The 25,711-nt window shown below is 41.5% G+C and overlaps 1 protein-coding gene across 7 annotated transcripts in view; it reads right to left on the bottom strand.

The window, feature by feature from the left end:
• Positions 1 to 1,020: 1,020 nt before the first annotated feature.
• The window catches only part of TRAK1 (trafficking kinesin protein 1), a 128,487-nt gene continuing 103,796 nt past the window's right edge, over positions 1,021 to 25,711 (bottom strand). For 4 of the 7 annotated variants that reach the window (XM_062617184.1, XM_062617186.1, XM_062617185.1 and 1 more), the window contains 9 exons: positions 25,572 to 25,702; positions 24,948 to 25,022; positions 23,587 to 23,724; positions 22,192 to 22,268; positions 20,726 to 20,962; positions 19,417 to 19,733; positions 14,959 to 15,288; positions 6,387 to 6,489; positions 1,021 to 2,144 (listed from right to left, as the gene is read on the bottom strand). In XM_062617184.1, the coding sequence (XP_062473168.1) occupies positions 1,346 to 2,144; positions 6,387 to 6,489; positions 14,959 to 15,288; positions 19,417 to 19,733; positions 20,726 to 20,962; positions 22,192 to 22,268; positions 23,587 to 23,724; positions 24,948 to 25,022; positions 25,572 to 25,702 (2,207 nt within the window). In that variant the 3' untranslated portion in view covers positions 1,021 to 1,345. Of the gene's footprint in view, positions 2,145 to 4,455; positions 5,117 to 6,386; positions 6,490 to 14,958; positions 15,289 to 19,416; positions 19,734 to 20,725; positions 20,963 to 22,191; positions 22,269 to 23,586; positions 23,725 to 24,947; positions 25,023 to 25,571; positions 25,703 to 25,711 lie in introns of those variants that run through there. The other 3 variants (XM_062617182.1, XM_062617187.1, XM_062617189.1) reach the window with 2 other exon arrangements.

The raw sequence follows: 25,711 nt of genomic DNA, 5'->3' as shown, positions 1-25,711 counted from the left end.
CTCTCCATCTCCCTTCTGAGCAAATGCTCTAGAAACAAGCTCTTTCCGGCCCATTCAGTTTCAGGATATTCCAGTTCTCTCTCCAAGCAGAACTTTGGGAGAAACAGAGAAGAAACTCACAATAGAAGCAAGGATTGCTTGGGGTGTAACTAAAGGCTGTCAGGAGGCCTTCTGTTTCCCTTCTGATAAAGCAGGGGGGTTATAGGTTTGGTATTGGGAGGTATTTTTTCAGTTTAAAAGATCACGAAATAAAGTGCTTCCCACCCTTATACCTCTGCTAAGGTACCAAAACGGGTAATAGGTGGGGAATACTCTCACCCTAGAGACCAGTGGGCAACTGCGAGCTGCTCTTCCCAGCTAGTACCATTCCATCGCTAAATGGGTTTTGTGGTTCTTTGCCAAGGTTTCAAGGACACACCTTGTTCTAACACTGGCTTTGCTACATGTTCTGCAACATGCCTCTGTCAATCTGTTCCCTAGCTTTGACTTGTAGGAAGTCATTGCCACATTTACCTCCCCGGTGGTGAAAGCTGTTCTCTCTGGGGGCACTGACAAAGCGTGTTTCAGAGGCAGCACCACGCAGCAAAGCATTTTCCCCTCCACAATCCAGTGCAGCATTGAAAAACAGAACAAAAACCGAAAGAGAAGTCACACAGAGCATGTGTGTGTGCCACAAGGAACAGGAATATGTTGATACTGCAGGTACCAGAAGGCCTGTGGACCTCGACACAGCATTGCTTCAAGTTTATCACCTTGGGGAGGAGAGAAGACAGAACAGAAAAATGCAGTTCCATCCATTCAGGCATAACAGGCAGGCACTCCAGTAACTCACTGACAGAAGCAAAATTAAAACTACCATGTTAAATCGAGTGCTTTTTGCTTTAACGAAGCACAAATGCTCCCATGCTTCAAGTGATGTACCGCGAGGTCTCACGTAACACATTCAACAGCTTCCCATGCACCTCTGACTCAAGTTAGGCTAGCTACAGGATTCACGTTGTATTGTCAAGTTACTTCAGGGTTGGTTTTATTCTTTTGTGGTTTCTTTCAGTGCACCTTAGAAAAAAACAACTTTTCCAAAGGTTAGTGAGTTACCTTTAATAACAGCAGTCATAACACAGAGCCTCTGCACTCAACTGAGCGGTAAAACAATCCCATTAGTTACAACCCATCTGGTACATATTTACACATTTTATACAAAGTTTACACAGTTCTCCCATTAGGCACGAAGTTGATTTGTCAGACTCCAGAGGCAACGAAGGGGTGGTGGGGAGAGGAAAAGGAGGTCGGAGAAAGAATCAAGAGTACTTGTATTTAAAAAGACAAGCTGTAAAAACAAAGTCCTTCACCGTAAGCTAGTTTGCTTCGGGAGCTTGGTTCCCATGAGGATCCCCGAAGTGAGAGATGTTGGGCCTTTCATCTGCATGCTGGAACCCACCATGGTGGGGAAGCTCCGATTCCTTCGGATGCCAGTGTTGAGCTGGATGCCCCCGATGGCACTGGTTACGGCAGGGCAGCCCAATGGGAGACCGTCTGGTGCCAGGCCTCCAGGAACAAAGGCCCTCACTGGTCCTTGTGCCCCACAGAGAAGAGGTCCCTGGTCATCAGTTAAAGGAGGAGCTGATGTTTGCCCTGAACTCACAACTTTGGCAATACCAAACCTCTTGACTTTGTCCACGAGATTAAGGTTGGAAACAGACACGTCAGTCTGACTCTCACTGTTCCTGATGTTCTTTTTATTCCTCACCTCCTTCAAGATTGAGCTAGCAGGCTTCGAAGCCAAGAAGTTGTCGTAAGGTGGGCTGGTGCACTTGAACTCGAAAGATGGAGGGGAAGAAGAAGGTGTCTGCATAGGCGAGTTTGGAGGAGTGGAAGGAATGATGGCCATCTTAGGGATGTACGTGTTCAGGAGGGTGCCCTTGCTGGCTCTGTCCCAGCTCTGTGGATTGTACACTGCTGCCGAGATGCCCCTTTCCTTCAGGAGCCACACCAGCCCCAGTGACGTGCTCATCGTCGTCGTGGATTCCCGGAGGTTAGTGAAGGATTCGGCCAAGCTCAGGCGCCGCGGGGTGCAGGGGGTGGCCACCGGGGTGCCTTTCAAATTGCCAATGCTGCCACCAGCTGGAGTAGGTGCTGGGTTAAGGCTGAAAGCAAAGGAGCAGGCAAATTACTCTCTCCACCATGGAATTAAAGCCTACTTTGCAAGCAAGACTGTTAACTCCCAGCAGGGTCTTTTAGCCCTTTTGAGGGTGCGCACAAGACTGCCAGTTCCCAGCTCCTCAGAAATGTGATGACAAGCGCAAAAGCATCATCTCTTACAAAACACATCTCTGCACTTTGCATGCTTCACCACCCTGTCTCATGAGATCGATGCATTCCCCAGCACCCACCATCACATTTCTTCTGATAACCAAAGTGACAGGCTCCTGATCAACACCTTCAGTTTTTCTTCCTGATCTACTGGCTGTCACAACTCCCAGTTGCTTCCCTGAGACAAGGATACGGGGGGGACTTGACTAATGGTATAAGCAAGACAGATTTACTTTCTGGTGTCACTTTGAGCACAGAGCTGCTAGTCTTTAGTGCTGCCGGGTCATAGCAGAGACAGCAGCAAGGGAGGAGGGGAACACACATGCTACAGAAGCATCCATAGGAAAACTGTTGAAGTTGGCACTGTCAAGTCAAACCCTTCTTATGTTGAATTCATTTTCACTTAAGGGTAAGGGGATGGAGGACCTGAGTTTGGATGGAGATGCACAATGGTGTGAATTATCTTCAAAGGTGATGAGAAAAACAGCTTCGAGCTCTTTGTCAGTTGGCCAGCGGGTAACTGACGGCAGCAAACCAAGCATGCAAAGAGCCACCCTACTGTTCATCTGGTGAAACATTCATTTCTATAGTTTGAAACATTGCTAACTTGTTCCCCAATTCCACTTCTTTCTTCTAAACTACATACAGGCAGTGGACAAGGAAGCATTGAATGGGCAACACTGCACATTCAGAACAAGTGACAGACATGAACTAGATGGTCTTAAGGTCCTTTCCAACCCTAACTAGTCTATGATTCTATGACACACTGATGCTTAGTGCTCTCTTAGGGCATTTTGTTTTCTTAAGCACACTACTGATAGTTATGAAGGGTTGGGATTTCTTGAAGAATACCAAATTGCATTCATTCTGCAATCACCCTCTCTCCAGAAGCTGCCCATCTGACTCAACACAGACTCAAAGACATCCCAAGTTGATGCCAAGTGTGAGATCTCATGGACGCTGAGGGTTGAGTGTTTCTGGCACTACAGTGCCATCCTTAAAAACCTTGCTCCTAATAGATCAGATTAGCCACAGCGTGTTTACCTATGGATAATCCCCACTCAATTTATGGAAGTCCAAGGTACATCATCATTGAATAAGGTGCGGCACACTCAGGTATTCCAGAAACAAGGCATGTGGGACATCCCCGACACTCCAAACTCATGCCTCTTTGGGAGAATCCCAGGGGTTCCATTCACCTTTAAAAACCCCTTTCCAACCGTGCTCAAATGATGGGTTTTGCCACATATACACACATGAAAAATGTAATTCCACAGTTTTATTTCCTAGGCATGGATTCGTCCCCTTTAACGTCATTTAAAGGCTCTTGAACAATGCAACACTTGGTGCTAACAGACAATTCATTGACATGAGAGCTCACCACTGCTCAAAGAAGGAAACCTTCCCTCTCATCTCGCTAGGTTAGCAACCAGAAGACACTCAGCAAAGAGGCAGACAAAAGCCAAAGCCAGTGCAAAGGAGCAGGAAAACCAAGCAGCTGCGAGGGGAAGGAAGAGGGGAAAGAATGGGATCTCCCCTTTTCAGCAGAGCCATGGGCTCAGCCATAACATGCTACTTAAAGCTGGGTTTTCTGTACCAAGAAATGCATCAAATAGCCACATGGAGACAATCTGGCTGGATTTCCATGTATAGAGAAGACACAGGCCAATGAATGAATCGCCTCCTTTTTGTCCATATGGCCAAATGAGACTGGGATTTGCAGTCTCAATTCAGCTTACATTAGTGAACTCTGTGAGGTTAGACACCCTGCTTTGAGCTGAGCTTTCTGATGAGCTTAGATCATCACCTAATGGTATATAAGGCACTCCCTAATTAAGGAAATATCAAGCTGATGCTGTGAAGCCCCAAGTTAGGTCTCTCTCCATGGACCAAGATGTGACCAACACGATCTCAACAATGACCTGGAACTTCTACCATAAGCAAGTGAAATTGCCAAAGGATTTTTACCCTGCAGCTGTGATTCAACAAGAGGAATCCCATCTATTCCTCCCTGTAAGCTGGAATGTAAAAAAGTCTGAGAAGGCACAGAAGTACAGAAGTCTTGAAAAGCATGAGGGAGGGAAAAGGAAGAGAAAGCAAACTTTCTGCATGAACAGACTTTTTGGAAACCCAGATACAGGCTGTTCATTATCAGGCTTCTAAGATGTCCTAGCCACAAGATTAAAACTACAGCACTCCAATGGCTTATTACCTCCAACAGCTTCTTTCTTTCCAGCTCCAGATTTCAGTTGCACAGATATTCAGATTAGTGGTTCTACTGCTTTGTCAGCACAGAACACACTACAGAGCAATTAAAAACCCCAGACATCCCTGCTAGAAAGCAGTTGTTATGCAAGTGCTGCTTTATTGTTTGTTTGATCATTTTGGCATTACTTTAAGTGGGAAATATTCTCCCCATTAAACTGACCAACTCTGCAGAGCAGCCTGGACACAGACACAGAAAGACTCAAACTGGCCCCAGCAGCTCAGCCCAGGGACAGTTTCAGAGTTAAACTGGGAACAGAAACACAGAAATGAGCATCTCATCTGGCAAGAGGAAATCTAGTCAGGTTAGAGCATCACCTCGGTTAGGGGCTAGGTTAAAACGCAACCAGGTAGGCAAATACCAAACCTCTTTGGGTTAGCTGGTGCCACACACACTGGCATTCCTTGGACACGGCCCTGCCAACACAGACGCGGCTGGCAGTGTTGCTCACCCCCTGCCACGCTGGATCATAGTGTGTGCCCTATCCCTCCTCTCAGCATAAGGAGACATAATGCAGTTTCCTCGTCCTCCTCACATGACCTGTGAAGAACCGTTTACAGTTGGTAAGGAGGAGCTCCTTAAACACGGCTGCTGAAACACATCACGCTCTTTATTTCCCTCTTCTTCCTCCTGAACGAATGATGAGCTTTGGTGTAACTAAGGCAGCTGAAAATACACTGCATTTAGCTGTCAGTATGGCTCCTTTGGTAGATTTAGTAACCAACGTAATCAAGGAGTTTATTATGACCATAAGCTACAGCAGTTCAACAGTAATAAGAAACTTAAACCAGAACTACAGCCATTTAAAAGGATCTCTTCAGTGACACTGTTGAGAAGACAGAAAAGAATAAACTCAAACCAGACAGGCCATGATTAACTATGCCCAGAAAAGGAAGCAGAAAAGTTACATGGACTCATTCAGGTCCTTTCCACCCCACAGGTTTTCATACTGAGTAATACCCTTACTTTTCATGCATCCCTTAGGCAGTCAGTGCCCATCTCATGTCTAAACAAGTCTACACACAGCAGCTCTGAATCGGGACTCACACAACGGTATGCTCCTACACAGGAGCTGCAAGGGGCAGAGAAAGCAATGAGGCATTGTCCTTCTGAACAGACAAAACAGCCTTTAAATACTGGTTTGCTAAGAAAGGAAAGTTCCCTCTTTAGGTATGAAATTCACTCACCCCTCTGGTTCAGACCTTCAACTATAAGGCTATCCAATTGCCTTCTGTGGGCATGTACTGCCTATACACACCGACTGCTGTTATTAAGCCAGTTCATTAGCTCAGTCTGGCTGCTGTGAACTCATTTCCAACAATTAACACCAAGGAACAAAGCAGACAACTGCCTAGTTTTCACTGAGGCATGTTTCCTTTTCCTCTCCTCACGTACTTCCTGCCTTTCTTTACCTGAGCACCCCTGTTTCTTCTGCACCAAAGATTTAGATTCACCTCCTTGGAAAAAAAATCACCCCTATTTTTGGTGAGACATCCCATTCTGAGCATTCACACATGAGGACTACAACTAGTTTGGTATCAAGGGTCTGGTTTGGATATTGGAATCCAATTTAATTATTGCTCCTGCAATATTTTAACTAGAGACAACAAAAGTTAAGCTATGTTGCTCAGCTTTGTCAACCATTAGACATGCCTCTGAGAAAATCAGGTTTTGAGGTAACACAGAATAGGAGAAATAAGCTGGGGAGCGTTGTAAGTCACCTACTGCTTTTGCTTATCCCGTTACTTGGCATTCGGTTAGAGGGAAAACCGATAGAGCTGAATGCTTTGCCATCATGGGCAACCCTTACCTTGGTGTGACTCGTGTGAGCTCATCGGAGGGGTGCAGAATGCGGCAGGTGGTGAAGGTGAAGGTGGAGTTGGTTTGTGACATGCACTTCCCAGGATGAGGTACTACATTAAAAAAAAGCAAATTCTTTGCATTTTACACAGAAAAGGGGAAAAACCAAAGTTCCATGTGCTGGTAAGACAGATGCAAGAAGTGATGAGTTACCTCGGATGGATCAATGTAAGCAAAGTGAAATACACAACAAGTGAAGTATCCCAACAAACACTTGTGCTCCAGAACAAACGCATCCAGGACTCCAAGGCCAGTGCTAAAAGGGTCTGCTGAAACTTGTCCATGACCACTAAACACTGCAGGCAAGCCTTGCTCAAACCAGATTGAGGCAACGCTTGAAGTGCTAGGCCCCATCTAAACCAGCAACTTGCGTCAGTGGGAAGTTATAAGCAGCAATTTCTAGTACCAACTCAGGAGCACTAAGATCTTCTGAATGCTTTTGCATTTCAGCTTTTAGATTGATCCACAAGGTATCCCCATTACTTCTCAGTAGTGGATCCAGGTCGCTAATGGGAATATAGATTGTTGGGGGGGGGAGAGGATGGACACATATTACTGTTTCTGTCTCTGCCTTTTCACATCCACAGGAAGGAAAGTGGTAGTTTTTTGGATCCACTACTGCCCATCTGTGACATTTCTCTTGTGCATGTGTTGAGGTTCTTTAAGGCCTATCCTCAGCTGCATGACATAGCAGGGTTTGAATAGTTATAAACAGTGTAGGAAATAATTTTCCCAACAAATGTGGCTGCAAAGATGTCACTCTCAGCACAACAGTAATTTGGGGAAGAAACAATACAGCTCAATTTAAAAAATGAAGGACTTAGGCCAATTTCCTTCTCCTTAGTAGAGATCCTTCTGCGGATATACCAACCTGCTATAGAAGGCAGCTGTGGCTATTGCAGAATAGCTACAAAATTTAAGAGCCATGCATCTGAAAAGCTGGTTGAAAACCACCCAGAGTTAAATATTCCATCCAAGACATCATGATTGCATAGGTTCTCTTACTTAGGAACCAAACTCAGCAGTGGTCAAAAGACATGCACAGTTAAAACCCGTGTGCAGCTCCCTCCCTCTCCGTCCTACCCAGCCCTCTGTGCCATTCCCTGATTAAGCCCCATTTTAATAATCACAGTACGCAACTATTCAACACATTGCAAAGGACAGACAGACCGACCAACTGGACCAAACACCACCCTGAACTTCCAGAGATGCTTTAGCAGAAGCAAAGCAAGTCTTAATTGTGGCTGTGTTCCCTTTTTCATATAGAAAGTATCACAGCTCCAAAACAGGGTGTGCAACTAGGTACTCCTTTAAGACAACATCTAAGCAGTGTGTGAAGGGAGAGCATGGGGAGTGTGAACAGTGGAAGCAGAGGTGGCTAAGCATAAAATGTGAGGCTATTTAGCACTGGAACGTACTGCTGTACATTAAAGAAGGGTATTTCTAAAAGCCTACTGGAGTGTTAGGTTAACACACTCAAATGCTAGCACAGCATGACATAATAACAAGCTCTACTTCACCTCCAGAGATGGTAATTATGCTGCTTCAGGAATCCAGTTGCTTTAGAGGTTAGTGTGAGCACTATAAAAGCTATTACAAGGGAGCACAGCCTAGCAATCATGATTCTCTCCATATTGTAGAGAGTTAAAATCCGGAGAAAGAGCTCAAATAGCTGGACATGAAAGAATTGGTTAATTGGAGAAAACAAAGGACTTCAACATAAATCAGGCAGAAACGAAGCAATTATCCCTGGATGATGAATAGAGAACAGAATAAAGCAATGCCGGTTTAAGACTGCAAGCTCAACCCAAAGCACACAGCTGGAACACAGTAAGTGCATTTTCCCCATTTGTGATATCCATTGGGAATCCCCCCAGGCTGGAAACAGGCACATTGAAAATACACAGCTGCGTTAGCAAAACCAAGACTCATTGCTCTTAATGAGTCAGCGATAGGAGAAGGCTGCTAAAAGTAGAGAAATCACTGATTGTAATAAGAGGAAATAAATCAAAGCTATTAAAAAAATCATCCATTTCCAATGATGTATTCCACCCTCAAATACCACTAAAAAGTCCTGTACCAGCTTCATCCTCCATCAGTCAACAATGGGGTGTATCACATTGCTGTAGCATTTTCCATCCTTTGGACACAACACAAAGAGAGTGAATGAGAATCTGTGGCTGTAAATGAACAAAGCTTGTAAAACAGAAACAAAATGATTCATTCCTAACCTAGTAATTCACATAAGAATGGCCATCTCCTGAGTTGGTTGTGAGGAAGTGATACATGAGGTTATAGTAAGAGACTATCATCACACGTACATACGGCAAAGTATTCTTTTAAACATAAATAATCTGCTTCAAGTGACTGTCTGAAACCAAATGTTTTATAATGTTTTATTCTTTTTCAAAGCAGTGGTAGATTAACAACGAGGCTTTGCAGCTGTGTGAAAAAATCTGTACATAATTCAGTGCTTAACAAACTTTACAGAAACATCATTTCATTCCATCCATCATGAAATCACAAGTTAAACCGCTGGTGCCTTTTTCTCCTAAATACAATTCAAGCTAAAGCTTCGACTGCTGCTGGACCATGTTCTGTCTCTCAGTCATGAATGATTTTTTACCTTATTTTCCCAAACAATTTTGTAGGCATCTGGGGGAAAATGTGAAGCATTACAGCTGGAAGAGACTCTGCCCTGTAAGCACACACACTGCTGTAACAACATCGTTTAAAATACTACAGAACCAAGCAGGTACCAGGCAAACTGAAGGCAGAGAGCTCCATCTTCTGGGAAAACAGAGCTTTCCCCACTCAAACACAAAGCTACAGAGCTACGTAAAACTCGGGTCCAGCTGCAGTACTCACGAGCTTACGGGCCATTCTGCTTGGTGCAAACAGCAGAACAGAGGTGGTTAGGACATGATCACAGGCTCAGGGAATCCTCAAAAGGCCATTTTTTTCTGGGTTTTCAACCAACTGGCACAGAGGAAGGTATAAAGTTACAGGAAGCAAACTAGTGGCCACAAAAAGGCATCAAGACAGAGTCTGAGGAAGATGTGGAAGAGGTAGCTATGCCAAAACACCATTAACTTTCACACCATTGGTTCCAAGCTCAAATTTGCTGTGATGCCAGATGGATAGTGAGGAAACAGAGCACAGAGCGGTCAGTAAATCTTTGTGTTTTATATAAACACCTACTGTGGCAAATACAAATTTATTCAAAAATGAACTTTAAAACAAAAAATCGGAAATCTTCAGAGTCTGACTCGATCCAGACTAGCACAAAGGTAACGTTTCAGCCCAGCTCTGAAACAAGCCACTCTGCTCATCATTTCTTTGGCATGTTTTAAGAAGAGGAGAAAACCTGGTTCCCAGTGGCACCTGGGCATCTCTTCAGCACTGGCTGGCAAGGCAGGGATAGAATGACAATAAGGCTGGGAGAGTCCTTAGAGCAATAGGTGGTATATAAAGCATTAGAAGTTTAGTTTATTGCTGAACAGAAACAAGACCCCCTCTGCCTGCTTTGGCAGAGGATAACCATTAAGAGGCACTTTCTTTCTCCACTGTGATCATCTGGAATGCAAGCTATGGAATCTCCTTTTGCCAGTCTATGTCACTAACTCCATTCTTGGGCAAGGTGAAGTTCCTGAAGACTAGGTTACAGAACCCCATTAGGTTCCACAGGACAAGACAGCTACTCTACATTTAGCAGAGTTCATCCCCTCTGGGTGAGCTGATACCCAGTGCTACAGAGAGCATACATGGAATGCTGAAGCAGGATTTTCTTAGCTTTCCTCTGGCGACTGTCTCCCTTTCATATGTTTAAAACCATGGAGCACAGATGTAAAAAGACTTCAAAGTATTCAATGTGGCTTCAACACGAGCTGATGCAGCCCAGGGTCCCCAGATTAAAACTGCAGCACTCTAAAAGCCCATACAGAAACTGCTGAGAGACTTTTCTTAAAGAATTAATGTGAAATAGTCATGCTATTTGAAAATAAAATATATTTAAATATGCATCAAAACCTGAGCTCTAAGAGTTACAAGAGTCATTGCTTTTCTGTACAATGGTAACCTCTTAAAAGCACGTATAGCAATCCTGCTAAAAGCAACTCAAACATAAGACATTCATTATGTAGTTTTGGGAGCTTAGGCACCTATCTGGAAAGATCTCCATGTCATGGTTAAGGTCTAAACATGAAGCACAAGAGGGCTGACCTGGTAATGCTGTGCCCATGTCTGTTCAAAGCAATCCATCAGTGGAACCAACAAACACAAGTACTGAAAGACCAGTTTCATGCACCCAAAGCCAGCCTGCAATTAAGCACATGCTGAACCAAGTGTAGCCCTTCCAACTTCAGAGTGAGCACATTCACAATGTTATTAAGGGCTCTGAACAGATCGCTTTTGGTTGGGTGCTTTCTTTTTTGGTGAAGGGAAACTAAAAGGCAATGAATTAAAAAAAAAAAAAGAACAAAAAACCCCAAAAAACCCAAACCAAACACCTCCCAAACAACCCCTCCCCCAAACAGACTGTCTTTTATAATATACAACATTTTCTTTCAAATAATAAAATCAAAAAATACTGAGGTTACAAAACCCTTGTTCTGCCAAAATGACTTAATACCTAGATGGTATTAACATGACTGGTGTCCTACAACTTCTTTACCATTTCAGTTGTGTTGACAGTCTACGAAAGTAATACACAAATTTCAGTCTAATTCCTGGATATTAGCCTAAACCTGTGATTCCAGAATTTACAGTCTTCCATAAAGTTACTCCAGCCCACACACAGTATGTAGCAGTGAGAGACTAAGTGCAGGTCATAAAGTACACACGTGTTAACTTCTGAAATGCTCAGTGCCATAATTGGGATATAATCTGCATCTACGGTGAGGAAGTTATTTTATATACCAGTGGAAACTATGGGTTTCAACACAGAGACAAGAAAATTCAAGGATCATTTAGAATGACTTCTGACTCCATCCATCACTCAACAAGAAGCAACTGATAATGTGTTCTGAATGCATTTATTTCGGCCACGAGACGCTTTGGGCACTACCAGCAATCTTTGCTTTCCTGGATGTTCAAATGTTGACTTTTCTTGGCCTCATGTACTCTGCATGCCCACAAAATGACATTAAGAATAGGACTTTATAGTACTCTGCCAGAGAACACCTCATCTCCAGAGCAGAAATAGTAAGATACAAACCTCAAAGCATACATATGGAATGAAGCAGACACCTGCCCGAAAGACTAAGTTAATTTACACCTCCTGGAAATGGTCCTCGTAGGCACTGTATTTCCAAAGGCATTTTGTTTTCAGGTTAGAAGACCTGCAGCTCCAGACTGGCATATTCTGTGGTCTTCCAATAGCAACCGTAGGGAGATACTTGCTGGGTTTTACAAACTTCTTGAACTAGGTTTTTCCACAATGGAGCTCTCCTGGATTACAAGCACAAGCACTAAAGATGGCTTCCAAGATATTTCTCTCCTTCCCTTGATTTACTTCCACATTCACAGAGCTTATTCTGTACGTTGCCAACTGGCATCTCCTCTGGAATCGTGGAAGCAATGAGGTTGTAACCTTGTGCTTGTGACAGTGCTCTAAGGAACCAGAAGGCCACACACACCCCTACCTGCAAGGCATTTCTTACAGAGAAATCAAGGAGAGGCAGAAATAATGCTTTTTCAACAGGAGCAATGGCTGCACAGTAGTGAAACACAAAAGAAATTCGTAATCTAAACACACATCTCTGCCCCCAAAGGGTATTCTTTAGTGGATCCTAAAAAGCTCTGCCACATTAGTGCCTAGTCTGAAAGCATCCACAATTATCTTCTCCTTATATAAGGCCTGACAAATGGCTTCAACAAGCCGATGCAGCTGTGCCTTGGCTTCACTGGAGCAATGCAACCACCAGGGATGTGGTGGCTCAGGGATACTCCTAAATCCTAAGCAGCTGGGCAATTTGAAGGAAGGATGAAGAGCGAGAAGTTCTCGGTGCATTTTGTTCACTCCACACAAAGTTACTGATTTCAACCCGTTTATCCATTTCTGTAATATATTCAAATTCCTCAGCAAACAATACAAGATGAAATGAGAGATCTCATAATTTTACCTACATTGCCAATTTATTATGTAGGGAATATGCTTAAAAACCTTGTGTGAGATAACTAGAGTTATCCCAGGCAAAATCACCAGTAAGCAGGGAATATCCTGTTAATAAATGACCTGCATTCAAACTGTAATGGGAGAAAGAAAATAGAGGAAAATACTAGTCTTTCTTGCCAGTCTAATACTAGTCCTTCTAATCACAGCACAGGACTACATTTCATTTTCTACTCCAAAGAAAAAACTCTTCCAAATCATTACCCACAGACGTTTTGCTCATACATTCTTAAAACACTCCAAAGAACTGAGCTGCATCTATAGCCTTGTCTATGTATAGTCCATGCCTGTAAGTTTCCAAATTTTCTATGTTCCTGTGTTGAGTATTTGTACAATTAGAGAATTCTTCACCTGAATTGTAATCCAAACAGCTGCTTTTGCAGAATTATTGTAACCTGAGTGCATGAAGAACTGCTTATTCCCCTCCTCTCTGCAGCAATGCATTTTAAAATGAACCACATCTTTTGTTGAACCTTTTATTCTGTAGTCTTTATTTGTCCATGTTTCCTAAATCTTCAGCTTTCCTAGCTGTTGTTATTCAGACTCTTCAAGATCATAAAAACACGGATAATATCCCAACCTGTACACACCTCCTGCAGAGGCATCATTTATTTCCGTATTAATATATAAAAAATAGGATAATCGTTATTCCTGGGCAATAGATCTCATAGAATAAATAAAACTTTGGCCAATGTAAGGGTAAGTTGGAGTGTTTGAATGTTCAAGCACTGGAACAGGCTGCCCAGGGAAGCGGTTGAGTCACCATCCCTGGAGGTATTTAAAAGATGTGGTGCTTACGGACGTGGTTTAGTGGTGGATTTTCAGTGTTAAATAAATACTGGACTCAGTGCTCTTAAGATTCCTTTAAGCTTCATGTTAACACAAGTGACAGAAAAAAGTAGTTTATATTCAGTAGTTGAAAGCACTGATCTGCCATTTCAGCGAGAGTTGAGGACACTCCGCATTTCATGAAAGTAAGAGAATTATTATTGTCTAGCCCTGAGACAATCTGATCTTCTAAAGACCAGCTAAATACTAAGTTATTTCTTCCAGAAAGTGGGGGAAGGAAGTGTCTTCATTGAAAGCAGTTATACAGAAACAAAAAGTCTGAAGAAAAAGGAGTTCTGGTAGGTTTTTTATTCTGGACTAAATATAATCCTTTATAAGTAGCAAATCTTAACAAAGACTAAAACTCCTATATAGATCATTAGAACAGAACAAAAAAAAACCCAAAACAGTGACTAAAACCCCACAAACTCCAGCTATATCTATAGTCTAAGAATCTATAACCTTGTGCAATTGTAGACTGCAAATGTCAGTTCAGAGAATCAAATAACTCATGTGTCACTTAAAAACATTTAAGTCTTCATACGGTATAAATAAGAAGAATTTAACAGTGTGGTGGAGAGGGAATGAAGGAAAATGACATTTGCCAAATGTCTGCATAAAAATATCCTTTGAACTATTTATCTCAAAGGGAATTTAAGAACAGGTTACTGTATCTGAGGTAACTGAACTGAACTTGCACTTGGGTTAAAACTTAAACAGGGGACACTGAGATGAGCTCTTAGGCACAAGTTCTTCCCTGTGAGGGTGCTGAGGCGCTGGCACAGGGTGCCCAGAGAAGCTGTGGCTGCCCCATCCCTGGCAGTGTTCAAGGCCAGGTTGGACACAGGGGCTTGGAGCAACCTGGTCTGGTGTGAGGTGTCCCTGCCCGTGGCAGGGGTTGGAACTGGATGAGCTTTAAGGTCCTTGCCAACCCAAACCATTCTGTGATTCTATTTCTTTGCTTGATTTTTCAAGGCACTTCCATTTGTTTCAGCATAGGCAACCTAGATGAACCTTTTGTCATCATTTAGTCTTTGGTTTTTCCCAAAGTACAAAAATCTAAAGCATAGCATCACGTCTTATGAACACTCAGAAGAATCTCTGCACTATAAGCCTACAAAATACATAAAATCTATGCATTATATACACTGAAAAGAGTGCACTAAATACACATAAAAGTTACATAAGTGCCAAACAAAGCATTGTGAACAAACCACCTCCTTTTAGCAGCCTTCTCTTATCAAAATAGAGTAAAACATCAACCACAGATGCTGTTAACTGAAAAACAAAAAAACCAAAAAACCAAACCAAACCAAAACCTAAAAAGTCAAATTAAAAGATTATTAAAGAAAGGATTTTTGAGCCAATGATGTTAGAATGGTTATGTTCTGCACACATTAACGTGCAGATGCTACACACAAAGCAACACTATGGATGCTGTTCTGGACAGATGTGAGAATGGCCCAGAAATCCATATCCTGTAAAGATGTCAGTTTTACTGGACTTAATGAGTTTCCCTCACCAGACCCCTCATCATCGTCAGCCGTGGACTCCTGCATCTCCTCTGTGAAAGCCTGAGATTGGCGGGGGTTATTCTTGTTGTCTGAAACAGTCACTTGTGCTTGTGACCTCTCACCTGAGGTCTCTGTGTGCTGAACTGGCGTCGAGGTAGTTAGGCCCTTGTAAGAAATGTCACCTGTCTCATCTTCCTCATAGTCATTAAGGCAGTACACTTCATCCAGGTCCAGGTCCAAGGTCCTGAAGCCCTTAGTGACAACCCCAGGCCTCGGGTCCAGGATGCCGCCCAGATGAGGCTGAGCCAGCTGCTGCCAGTGGTGCAAAGTGGCAGAACCTTGAAATGGAACAAGACAGACAACCAAAATAAATCAGCCATCAATCCAGGACCTAAAAGGCAGAAAACCCCACTTTGCTCATCCAGAAGACCAAAGGACTGGGAGCTCCAAACCTTTAGTGTTTCTGGTTTGAATGCTTAGGAAGACGTGCTGAAATGCAAAACTGTTTCATTTGCTCTTCAGCACTTTCACATTAAATAAACTGATTGCATCGGCACTTATATAGGCAAAGACTGGTGGTAAAATGTGGCATACTTATGTACATCCTCTCCCCATCAATATTCTCATCCCCCTAAATTCATGGGGGTAAGCACGAGCAGAAAGACTTTAACAGTTGATCTGAACACCATCACAGAAAGCTCTAAGAGGAACATATACCACATATTCCCACACTAAGCAAGATGCTGAAAACATGCCCAAATTTACTACTGGTGTCTAACAGGACAGCAGTCACATAGATTGCACAGCAATTTCAGCTTCCTATGTTAGAAAGACACATAAACTTCAGGCACATGTAAGCAGATACCTCTGACCTATACATCAAGTCTATCTCTAGCCAAGCCCCTGTGGTACAAGAACTCAACTACCATATAACTAAATACTACCATACCTGTAGCTTCATCCTTGGCAGAACAATGTTTGGAGGAAGGAAGTGCATTTCACAGGGAAAAGCATTCAATATTCAGCATTCAATAGGAGACAATGAGTCAGAAACAGCAATATATCAGATTAAATTTCCCTTATTAAAGATGGGCCCACTGAAACTAGGACACTGCTCACAAGGGCCTACATCATCCTATGTGCCCACCAGTCACTACTGTGTGACTTAAAACTACACATCTCTGGTCCTATGGCACAAAGAAAACACCTTTATTTCACTTCTACCAGCTCAAATCAGAGCAGTTTTTGTTATGTTGTTCTTGTCCCCTCTCCCCAAAGCAGAAGGTGGCACACAAAGGTCTCACCAATATTCAAAGACCAAGAAAGTTGAATTTGTTGCATGGTATATGTAAAAATCTAAACCACTGTAATAACTAGGGAACCCCATGGAAGGAGAAAAATAGTCATTTCATAATCAATATATTGCAGAACAGGAAGCTTATTGGAAGTGGGGAGTGAACAGGGAGAAAAAGTCTTTTGAATGATTTGGATCAGTGAGTAGCATTTTAATTAAGCATACATCACTTTTTCAAACCTGCAGGTTTTAGCTCAGAATAAATGATCTGCTCTATCAGCTTGAATACTGACCCTATCCTACCCCTCTCCTTCTATAGAAAGTTTTGAGAGACTAAGGAGGATTGTCACACTTGAGGCTCAAGAAGTAGAGGCCATTACAACCCCAAAATAAGTAACTGTAGGGAAGAGACATCCCCATAACTTGTATTTATTTCTGAACTGCCACAGAGGTCGAAGTTTTTGATTCTATACCTGTAAAACATTCCAAAATGTGGAGAAGTGCCAGATATTGGCAAGCCTTAAGCAAGAAGTCGTGTTTTGCTGTATGACAATACTCTCAACAATTAAAGAACAACAGAGATCAAAATCTCTTTCTGTGATGCGTGCATGTATCCTGTTGCTGATTCATTTCCACATGCAAGCTTTTGCGGTTGTAATCTTTTCCACCTTAAAGCTCATCAAAACTGATACTCAGAAAAATCTCTGCAGTGTACAAGCATTTAATTGATAATATATTAAATCTTCCCCATGGAAAGATATTCACCAGAATACCTGCATTTAGAGTTCTACTGACATTACATGTTCTTAGTTTCTTCTGCAAACTGGAAATCAAAGTGGCCTGAGTTTCATCACAAAAAGGAGGGTACCCGAGTTTAATCTTGATCTCATAAAAACGTGTGGAAGGAAGATTTAAGTTTGCCATACAGAAAGTTAACATTGCAGAAATCAGTGCAACAGTTGTCAGCTCCTTTATGATTATGAAAAAACCCAAACCCAAACGAAAGTTCAAAGCAAGCAAAAGTCAAATGAAGAGGGGAACGCAACACCTTGGCCAATATTCTGTCCCAGGCTCCTGCTAGACAGTTTTATACATTATGTTCTCCTGAGCGTGCAACAGTGGGCCTGCCAAGCCTAAGCAAGAAGAAATACAAAAGCAAAATAAGCATATGAACACAGTAAATGAAATTTGGGGTTCTACTCCCGATACCTGCATGATCACATGTACACTACAGGGGTCAGAGGAAGCCTAGAATCTGTGATGCGTTGCTGCCTCAACTGCAATGAAGTGGGTAAAGACAATCAGTTCAAGGTTCTAGCTCTACAGGACACAGGGAGTGCTATTTTGTGCTTATGGCTGCAGCTGCACAGTTTAAAACCAAGCCAAATAAAAAAATCCACTAGACTGTAACTAAACCAAACCACATCCAGCAATCACTATTTGACTAAAAGAAAGTACGTGATTTGAGGTATTTTTAAAGGTGCAAAAGAAGATTCATTTCTTATTGCTGCTGTCACCCTGTTTATTTTACTGTGGGATTTCAAAGATTGCTTTAAAGGATTAGAAGCCATTAACTGGAAATCTATTATAGAAGTGATTTTTATTTCTTCCACTTTAGGGCATAAGCACCCTTAGGAAAAGGGAAATAAAAAAGGCACAGGTACTGATTACAGTCTGCAGCTACAGCAGAGGATTTTGCCCCAGTAGGCTGAAAGTATTCATGACGTTGAAAAAAACCTCATGAAAAATACTCAGGAATAAAACTAAGCTGAAATGAGGAACAGAATTCTAAACACGTATTTAGTAAAGGGTAACAAACACTACACTTATGAAACAGGCAGACACAAATACACTGCAAATGAGATCTAAAGCTAACCAGGAGAAGTACTTTAAAAGGTGTGATAATTTGAAGGACAAAAATGACCCAATGAGAATGAACAAAACCAGGAAAAAAAAAAGCCCCAGACAGACAGAAAGATGATAATGACTTCAAGAGTTTATTGGAAGAAAAAAGCAGATATAATGGGATGGTGACAGAAATCTATTACAGTGGTAGCAACCAGTAACTGAAACAAAGCTGGATTATTCCTTCTCTCATGTGGTACAAGAACTTTTATGACCATTTAAAAAGCAGTCAGGAAAACAAACTACAAAAATCTGCTAAACAGTATGGACTTGTGCACTGTGCCTATGGTTTCATTCGAATATGGAGATACAGCACATCACTTGAGAACACAAGAAGGGTTATTTTTGCTTCTGAGTATGTGCCATGCTAAATGCTCCTTATAAATGAAATAAATTTGTTCTCAAAAGATGAACAAAAGGAACTTCTGCAGTTAAAATAAGCAGACAACCTCATGTAACACGAGAGTTCTGTTAAAGGAAAAGAGAGGGAGAAACCAAAGCTAAATCACGTAAATCTGTAAAGTACTATATGAAAACAGCTGCATTTAGTTTAAAACCTGAAGGATTTCACTCAGCTAACATCCAGCAACAACCTGAAACCACTGAAAAGCCAGGCAGACTATATTAAATGTGCTGGGTCAATTTTGTAAGATGGACTACAGAAATGCACGTTGAAATAAAGCTCTTGCCCTACCACCTACCTATATCTTGCCTTTTTCTGAGACAATATATGGGGGAAATTTGACTTTAAAAACTCCAAACTTATTTCACACATGAAACTCAAAGCCATAGAGACTCATGTATGGCCACTCAAATTGCCAGTTAAAGTCCAGAGGTAAATTCTGAATCACACAAACAGTTTTACTGGACAAACTGGACTATTTGAAGTAGGTAAAGGTACTTCCAGACACTTACTTGCAGAACTGAGATTTGATGAACAAATATTTCTACTGCTAAGATTTCAGATACTCAACAACTTCCTTTCCTAAGCATGAAACAGCAACATTAAGATTTAGGTCAGGTGTAAAGCTGCACTGCATGTGTGGCCTGCAACATTTATTCTACTGTCTTGGCTGGAATTGTTTCCTAATTTTAAGGCTTGTGGAAAAACACAGTAGTTAAAAGATTTCAAACCAGCAGCGTGGAGTACTGTCTCTAAAGTAAAAAGAATATGTATTGCAAAGATGTCCTGCTTTCTGGTGATGGATAAGAGACCACAAAGAGTCACTAAGAACAACAGATAAAGGCCGAGGCCCTTTGTTATCACCTTCTAGTGGTTTCACAATCTGAAGCTTTTCTGGCAGGTAGGAGCGAGTGCTGATAGACATTCCTGAATATCCAGTGAATTCGGAAAACCTCGAGTGAGTTCCCAGCGACATGATGCTCTCTGTGGGGGTAATGGAACCACTACGGAGTTCACCCTTTTCTGCCAGTTCCCGCAGCTTCCTTTCCTGCTCTTCTTCGAAGAACTTCCTCTCCGAGAGGTAATTCTCCCTCCTGAGGGACAGCCTACGAAGGGCAGTCTCTAGGTCACTGGAGCCTGGAGTCCCTGGAGTTCCAGGTTTCTTCATCCTGTCTTCATTTCTAAAAGGTAACAGGGGGCAAACACACACCCCCCCAAAAAAAAGAGGAGGGGAGGGAGAGAAATAAATACTTTGAGATGCTTAAAACTTCCATATGACAATTTTGAGACATTCACCAATACCTTTAAATTACTATGTCTGGGAACTTGCTACTTGTCCAGAGAGCTGAAAGGCAAACAGCAATAAATTCTCTCTTTCATACTAAACCCAGTTTGAATCCTAGCTCCTGCCTGGAAACTCCTGGTTGGAAAAGCTGCACTTTCACCTCTGTTGAGGAAGCTCTGAAGTAGAGATGTCTACTTGTTGTGTGTGTTATGGTTACACAAACTCAAGTAAGCAGGCCATATTTTACACGGCCAACACTGCAAGAATACCACTACAAGTCACATGAGTATATTATGCTGACATATATAAATGAACATATATGTTCATTATGTTCACACATATGAACAATATTCATTGTTTTGAGCTATTAGGTAGTTTTTACTGGAAAATACATGCAGCATTGTTTGGAGCTGTACTGAGAGAAGGAACAAGTAGCTAAAGTGCAAAGTTCTGATTGGTTTCATTCACAAGTTGTCATATGTGGTAACCTATACATGCACACTATTTATTAATTTAATTTTAGGATCAAAAGAGTTAGCAGCAGCTGCAACTTAGATCAGAACTTGCTGGCATTAATGTAAAATGGTGCAAATCTAATTTGGTTTAAGTGTTGACCCACGGCTCCGAAGAGAAAGGGTAGTTTTACATCATCTGGGGATGCTGCAGCTCAGAACAGGTACGAGCTGCAGACACTGATACACAGTACTTTCAAAAAGCTTTCCTTTCTAAATAAACTTGAGTGCTCAAGAACTATAAGCACAAAATAACTTCTGAAGACGTATGCCACTGTGTTAACTGCACAACATAAGGCAAAAAGAGGAAAATAGAAACACTTTGCCTTTATGTTAGAAACAAAGCAAAAGCAAAGTTCAGTGCTACAGTACTGACCCGTTGTCAGAGGATTCTGTCTCTAAGATGATGCTATTGGTCTTGTTGTCTATTGTAATGTTAGAGATGTCTCCCCCATAGAAACTGGAACGTGGAGTGCTGACGCAGCTAGACATGACTGAGTTCATAGCAGAGGATTGGTTAGAGCCTGGGATATTCATTGGTGATGGAGTCATGGATCTCTGCTTGACAACTTGGTTGACATTTCTCACTGTCTCGAAGACGCGCTTCTGATGACTGTAAGACACAGACACAGTTAATGTTCACACAGTGCCTTCTTACCTTAAGAAGGAATAGAGGAACAGGTAACAGCTTGTTAATGACCCTTCCTGTTCACACCTCCAACAGCTACCCTGTCTCTATAGCTTCTGTAAAGTAGTATGCACAAGGCTCCCGTCTGCTCATCACATTCAATCCATCAACAAAATACTTCCATTATCCTAGATTATTTTAGACGAAATATTTGAGAACTATGTGCATAATTCTCAAGCATGCTCAAATATTAACAAAAATTAAGTGAAAGGGCATTTCCGTACACCAGCTACAAGCACCTTCAAGCCATTGCATGAAAATAAGTTTTTAAACAACAAAATTGTTCTCCATTCAATTCTTAACTATGAACTGGCTAATCTATTTTAAAAGAGAACCTGAATTTACTCTACTGAGTACCTCTATGCTAGCAAGTCTTGTACCTTTCCTTTTTGAAACCAGTTTCCAACCCCCTTATAATAGACCAGGAATCTACAGAGAGGCTGCCAAGGGTGGAAAACTAATTTCTGACCCACTTCTGCAGTTCATTCCTTATAACCGTTGTCCTGATAGCGTGACAGTGTTCCTCTGCTTCAAGATTAAGATCAGATGACACTTCAGCAGAAATTGCTTGACAAAACAATCTTGCCCTACATCATGCTACAGAAGTGCCACTGCTGCTTTGTTTTACAATTCAACCGTTGCTGAACACAAGAACAGCACACCCCTTCCAGCTTAGAGGTAATACTGCCAGGGTACCAACCAAGTACCAACCACTCTGAATCCCTTTTTGCACTGGCGTTCTCCCTACAAAAACTGGATCAGATCAATAATTACCTGGTAACTTCTGTTATAAAACCTGAAGAGAGAACCTGAGGAAATGAATGCATCCCCTAATCATTAACTGAAGAAACCACACAAGAAAACCAACCTTTTATCATTCTCAGCACACAAAAATGAGGAGAAAAACATAATAAGACAAAGCAAAACTCTCTATATATATAATATACAGGCATTTTCTTTTGGTAGCTTTAGCAGAAAATATAACCACCCCAATAACCAGACAATTTATTTTGCTTTCTATCAATCACACTCTACCAGAAGTATTTCTTTCTAAATCCCTAGTTCAACTATTTCCTGTCTTTTCCTCTCTCAACAAATAATAATAATCTTCAGATATAATCAGTCAATAAGGAACCAATTCTTTCCAGTCGTACGCAAAGTCAGGAGAGTCGGGTTCATCTAAATGCAGTTCTTTCCTCATTGACCCTTCTATCTCTGCTGCCAAAGAATCCTGTTAAAAACAAGCACAAAAGAGAAACAAATATCAGAGTATTCATAGGTTGTCATTGCAGAAAATAATAAATTACTTATAAAAATAATTAGCAACTAATAAGGTATCATTGCTGAAAAAAAGAAACATTTAAAAATGAAAATTGACTGGAAAGCTAGAAACTAATGGGTGTATCTAAATCACTGGGAAATTGCAGCTTATCTTCACACTGCTACAGCAGTTACCGTCCAAAACCATCTAACATTGTCAAAAACCCTAAAATCACATCACAGCAACAACAGAATTCAGATGCCCCAACTTCCCACCTGAATTCCCTACTCAGTAACATCCATCTTGCATGTATAAGGTTTTGCTGAATTAGTTTTCATTTCAATTAAACAGAAAATAGTTTTCCCTTTCACAACGTTATCCATCCAACCCACAAAAAAGACGATGTTCTTAGCATAAAGCATTCTATACTTCCCCCAAAAGGGTTAAAGGTGACAGGCTATCTATTTTTGCTACTGATCAGTATGTTTTACTGCCTAAATGTAGTCAAGTGCAAGATTTAAGTGACAAACATTCACAAATCTAAACCACTGATGCCATGATTCAGTATTTGAAAAGAATTTTTATACAAAACACACAAACCTAACTCAGAACAAGCAAACCTTTTACTGCTTTCAACTGTATTTGTGCAAGTGCTACTTGCATTATTAAATGTCAGTACTTCAACCTGGCCTGTGCTCAGCCTCAGAAGGGAACACAAAAAGCAAGCTCACCCTTCGCTGACAATTCAGTTCTTGTGAGCACAAATCTAATCTGTGCTGCTCCTCAGCAGTAAGATGAGACATGGCTAAAGACCACGAGTGCCAGCTTCTACTGCTTGATTACATTAATGTAACTCAAAAGAAGCTTCACTGATGTCAGTACTCTCAGAAGTAAAGAAATTATCCAACCCTAATGATTCTATGATTCTATTGTAGAGATACACAGGCAAGCAGAGCCAGGCACTGAGCTTACCTACACATTCTTATTCACTCATTTTTGTTCCTTTGTTTGAGGGCACTGCATATTCCCCATGCTTTTAATGTCACGGGGATGTCATAATGTCATAATCAAGTGAAACCAGGTGAACCAAGTTGGTAACACCAGTCACACTGCTGTAACTGATGTTGCTACAATACATACTAGCAACTAATATTCTTTTAATGAACCACTGAATTTAGAGTGACCCTAAATCAAGAATATATGTGCAACCTATTCAAGTATTTAAGAACTAGAATGTATATCATAAGTGACTAGAAGAAGGCCAGGTTTTTTCTTTAGGTGTGCTTACCATAGGGAAGAGACCAAGAGAGTGGTACCGACGTGATACAGCGTTTGGCATGGTCTTGTTCCTAAGGTTTTTCAGCTCTTCTTGAGCCTCATGAAGCATTTCCATGCACTCTGCATACTTGTCTTCCAGCTCTCGCAACTGTAATGCATACAAATCAGTCCAAGACCTTATGGGCTGCACTGTCATCAGAAAAAGCCTGCAAATTCTTTTGACACTGGTAAAAGATAATAATGGTGGAGGGAACAATACTCCACTTTAAAAGAAGAGAACTCCAACAAGTGAATACCACTGAAAATCATTAATGGAAAGGGCAGGGGAGGGGGGAATGCACACACACGATGACACATGACCATGCTGCAAGAAGGAACTGCTTGCTCCATTTCCTACCCTAAGTATCTACATGAAGCCACTGCCAAGAAGACACAGAGCTGAAAGCATCCTTAGTCTGATCAGGTATAGTACCTAATTGCTGCCATGACCACCACAGTGGCAAACAGCATGGGAAAGGACAAGGCATTACACACTGATCCAAACAGCTTGGGAATTTTAAAACCAAGACAAACTTACATATATACATATATATGTACGCAACCTAAGACTATGCCTTAATTTAGCTTAACTTTCTCAGGAAACACATCTTAAGGAATCACTCTGTCTTCAGATGTCTGTGTCCCCTCATAGGTTTTGAGTTCATCAGCCATTTCAACCAAGTCTGGCAAAGGGGCAGAAGTCTGAAATACCACATTTCCAAAAGTTTCTTAAAAATAAGCTACTTGGCTTGGAAACAGAGATCCTGTTAATGTCCTTCCTAAGAAGGGGATGGAGAATCATGAGCTCAATCTTTGTAGGGCACCACAGATACAAAAGGCCCATCAGCAGAAAAAGCTTCTATGGGCATTTCCACCTGCAACACCAGGTAGTCCAAGCAGAAGACACTTCCTAAAGGGATCAAGCTTTATTCGTTCTATTTTTGTCCATTTTGTTCATGTGAATGTAGCACCCAGAAAACAGCCAGCAATTCTGGACCACCTTTGGCTTATTAACTGAACAAATACAGTATGAATGAGCTCGTTCATGATATCTCAACTTCAACATAAGCGTAAACTACAGGCCGAGAGAAGTCAGCCTCTAGAGGGGTTCCTATGTAGCCCACAAGCCCCCATTTATCAAACATCAACTGAAGCAGAGAATAGGAAGGAAAAAGTTTTGAACTCTACCAGGAACATAAATGTTCCTTCATTCCATATACAGAGGCAAAATAATTTAATACTTCTCATCCAGCTTAGACTAAAACTCTTGTGGTAAAGTGAACAGCCATTGCCCTACTGCTAAATTACTGTAATACTAAGTAATGTACTCACCTCTGCTGTGAGCTGTCTCTGGGCATCTTTAGCAGCTCCCAAATGCTGGACAAGTTCCTCATTTTCAACTGCACACTATGCCAAAAAATGGTAGAAACACTGTGATGTTTTGTCCTGTGATCACGTTTGTATTCTACACTACAGGTTAAGTAGGAAAAGTAAAGTAGCTTAGGTAGGAAAATTCTAACTTTTCTCAAGACCACCCCTGTAGCTATATTAGTCCACACGTTAGTTTAAAAACATTAAAAACGTTAACAGGAGAACATGCAGCAGTCTGTGCTCTGCTAAATGAACCTCACATGAACCCAAAACAAACAAGGATGCACCCACTGAAATACATGCACTAACGTTCTTATCTTACCAAAGTCATTAAGTTCAGTGCAGGATCTCACATCTAACATTTAAAATACATTTAACAATTTTATTTGATATATTATATAGGAATCTTTTAATGAACTGATGCTTTCCTAGTCAAATATGCTAGATATTAAACACCAAACAAAGTCACCCAGATAAGGAGGGTGGAAAATTTCCTTTAGGCTCTAGTATACAGAGGATAGTAAACTGTCTTTCAGCTACGATAGCAGCAAATCACAGCAGTAGTCTTGCAACTGGATTCCTTACAGCTTTTGCCTTTTTCTGCAGATCGACTATCTGAGAGAGAAGGTGGGTGATTTCTTCTTGCTGCCGAGCAGCATCTTCTGTTTTCTTTGCTAACTCTTCGGAGATATTGGCAATCTGGATGTTTGCATCTCCTTTAAGAC

The sequence above is a fragment of the Pezoporus occidentalis genome, unplaced genomic scaffold (assembly GCF_034315485.1).
Source record: "Pezoporus occidentalis ecotype Australia unplaced genomic scaffold, CSIRO_AGI_Poc_V1 ctg193, whole genome shotgun sequence".
Taxonomy (NCBI): Eukaryota; Metazoa; Chordata; class Aves; order Psittaciformes; family Psittacidae; genus Pezoporus; species Pezoporus occidentalis.
This window is presented reverse-complemented; position numbering and strand designations above follow the sequence as displayed.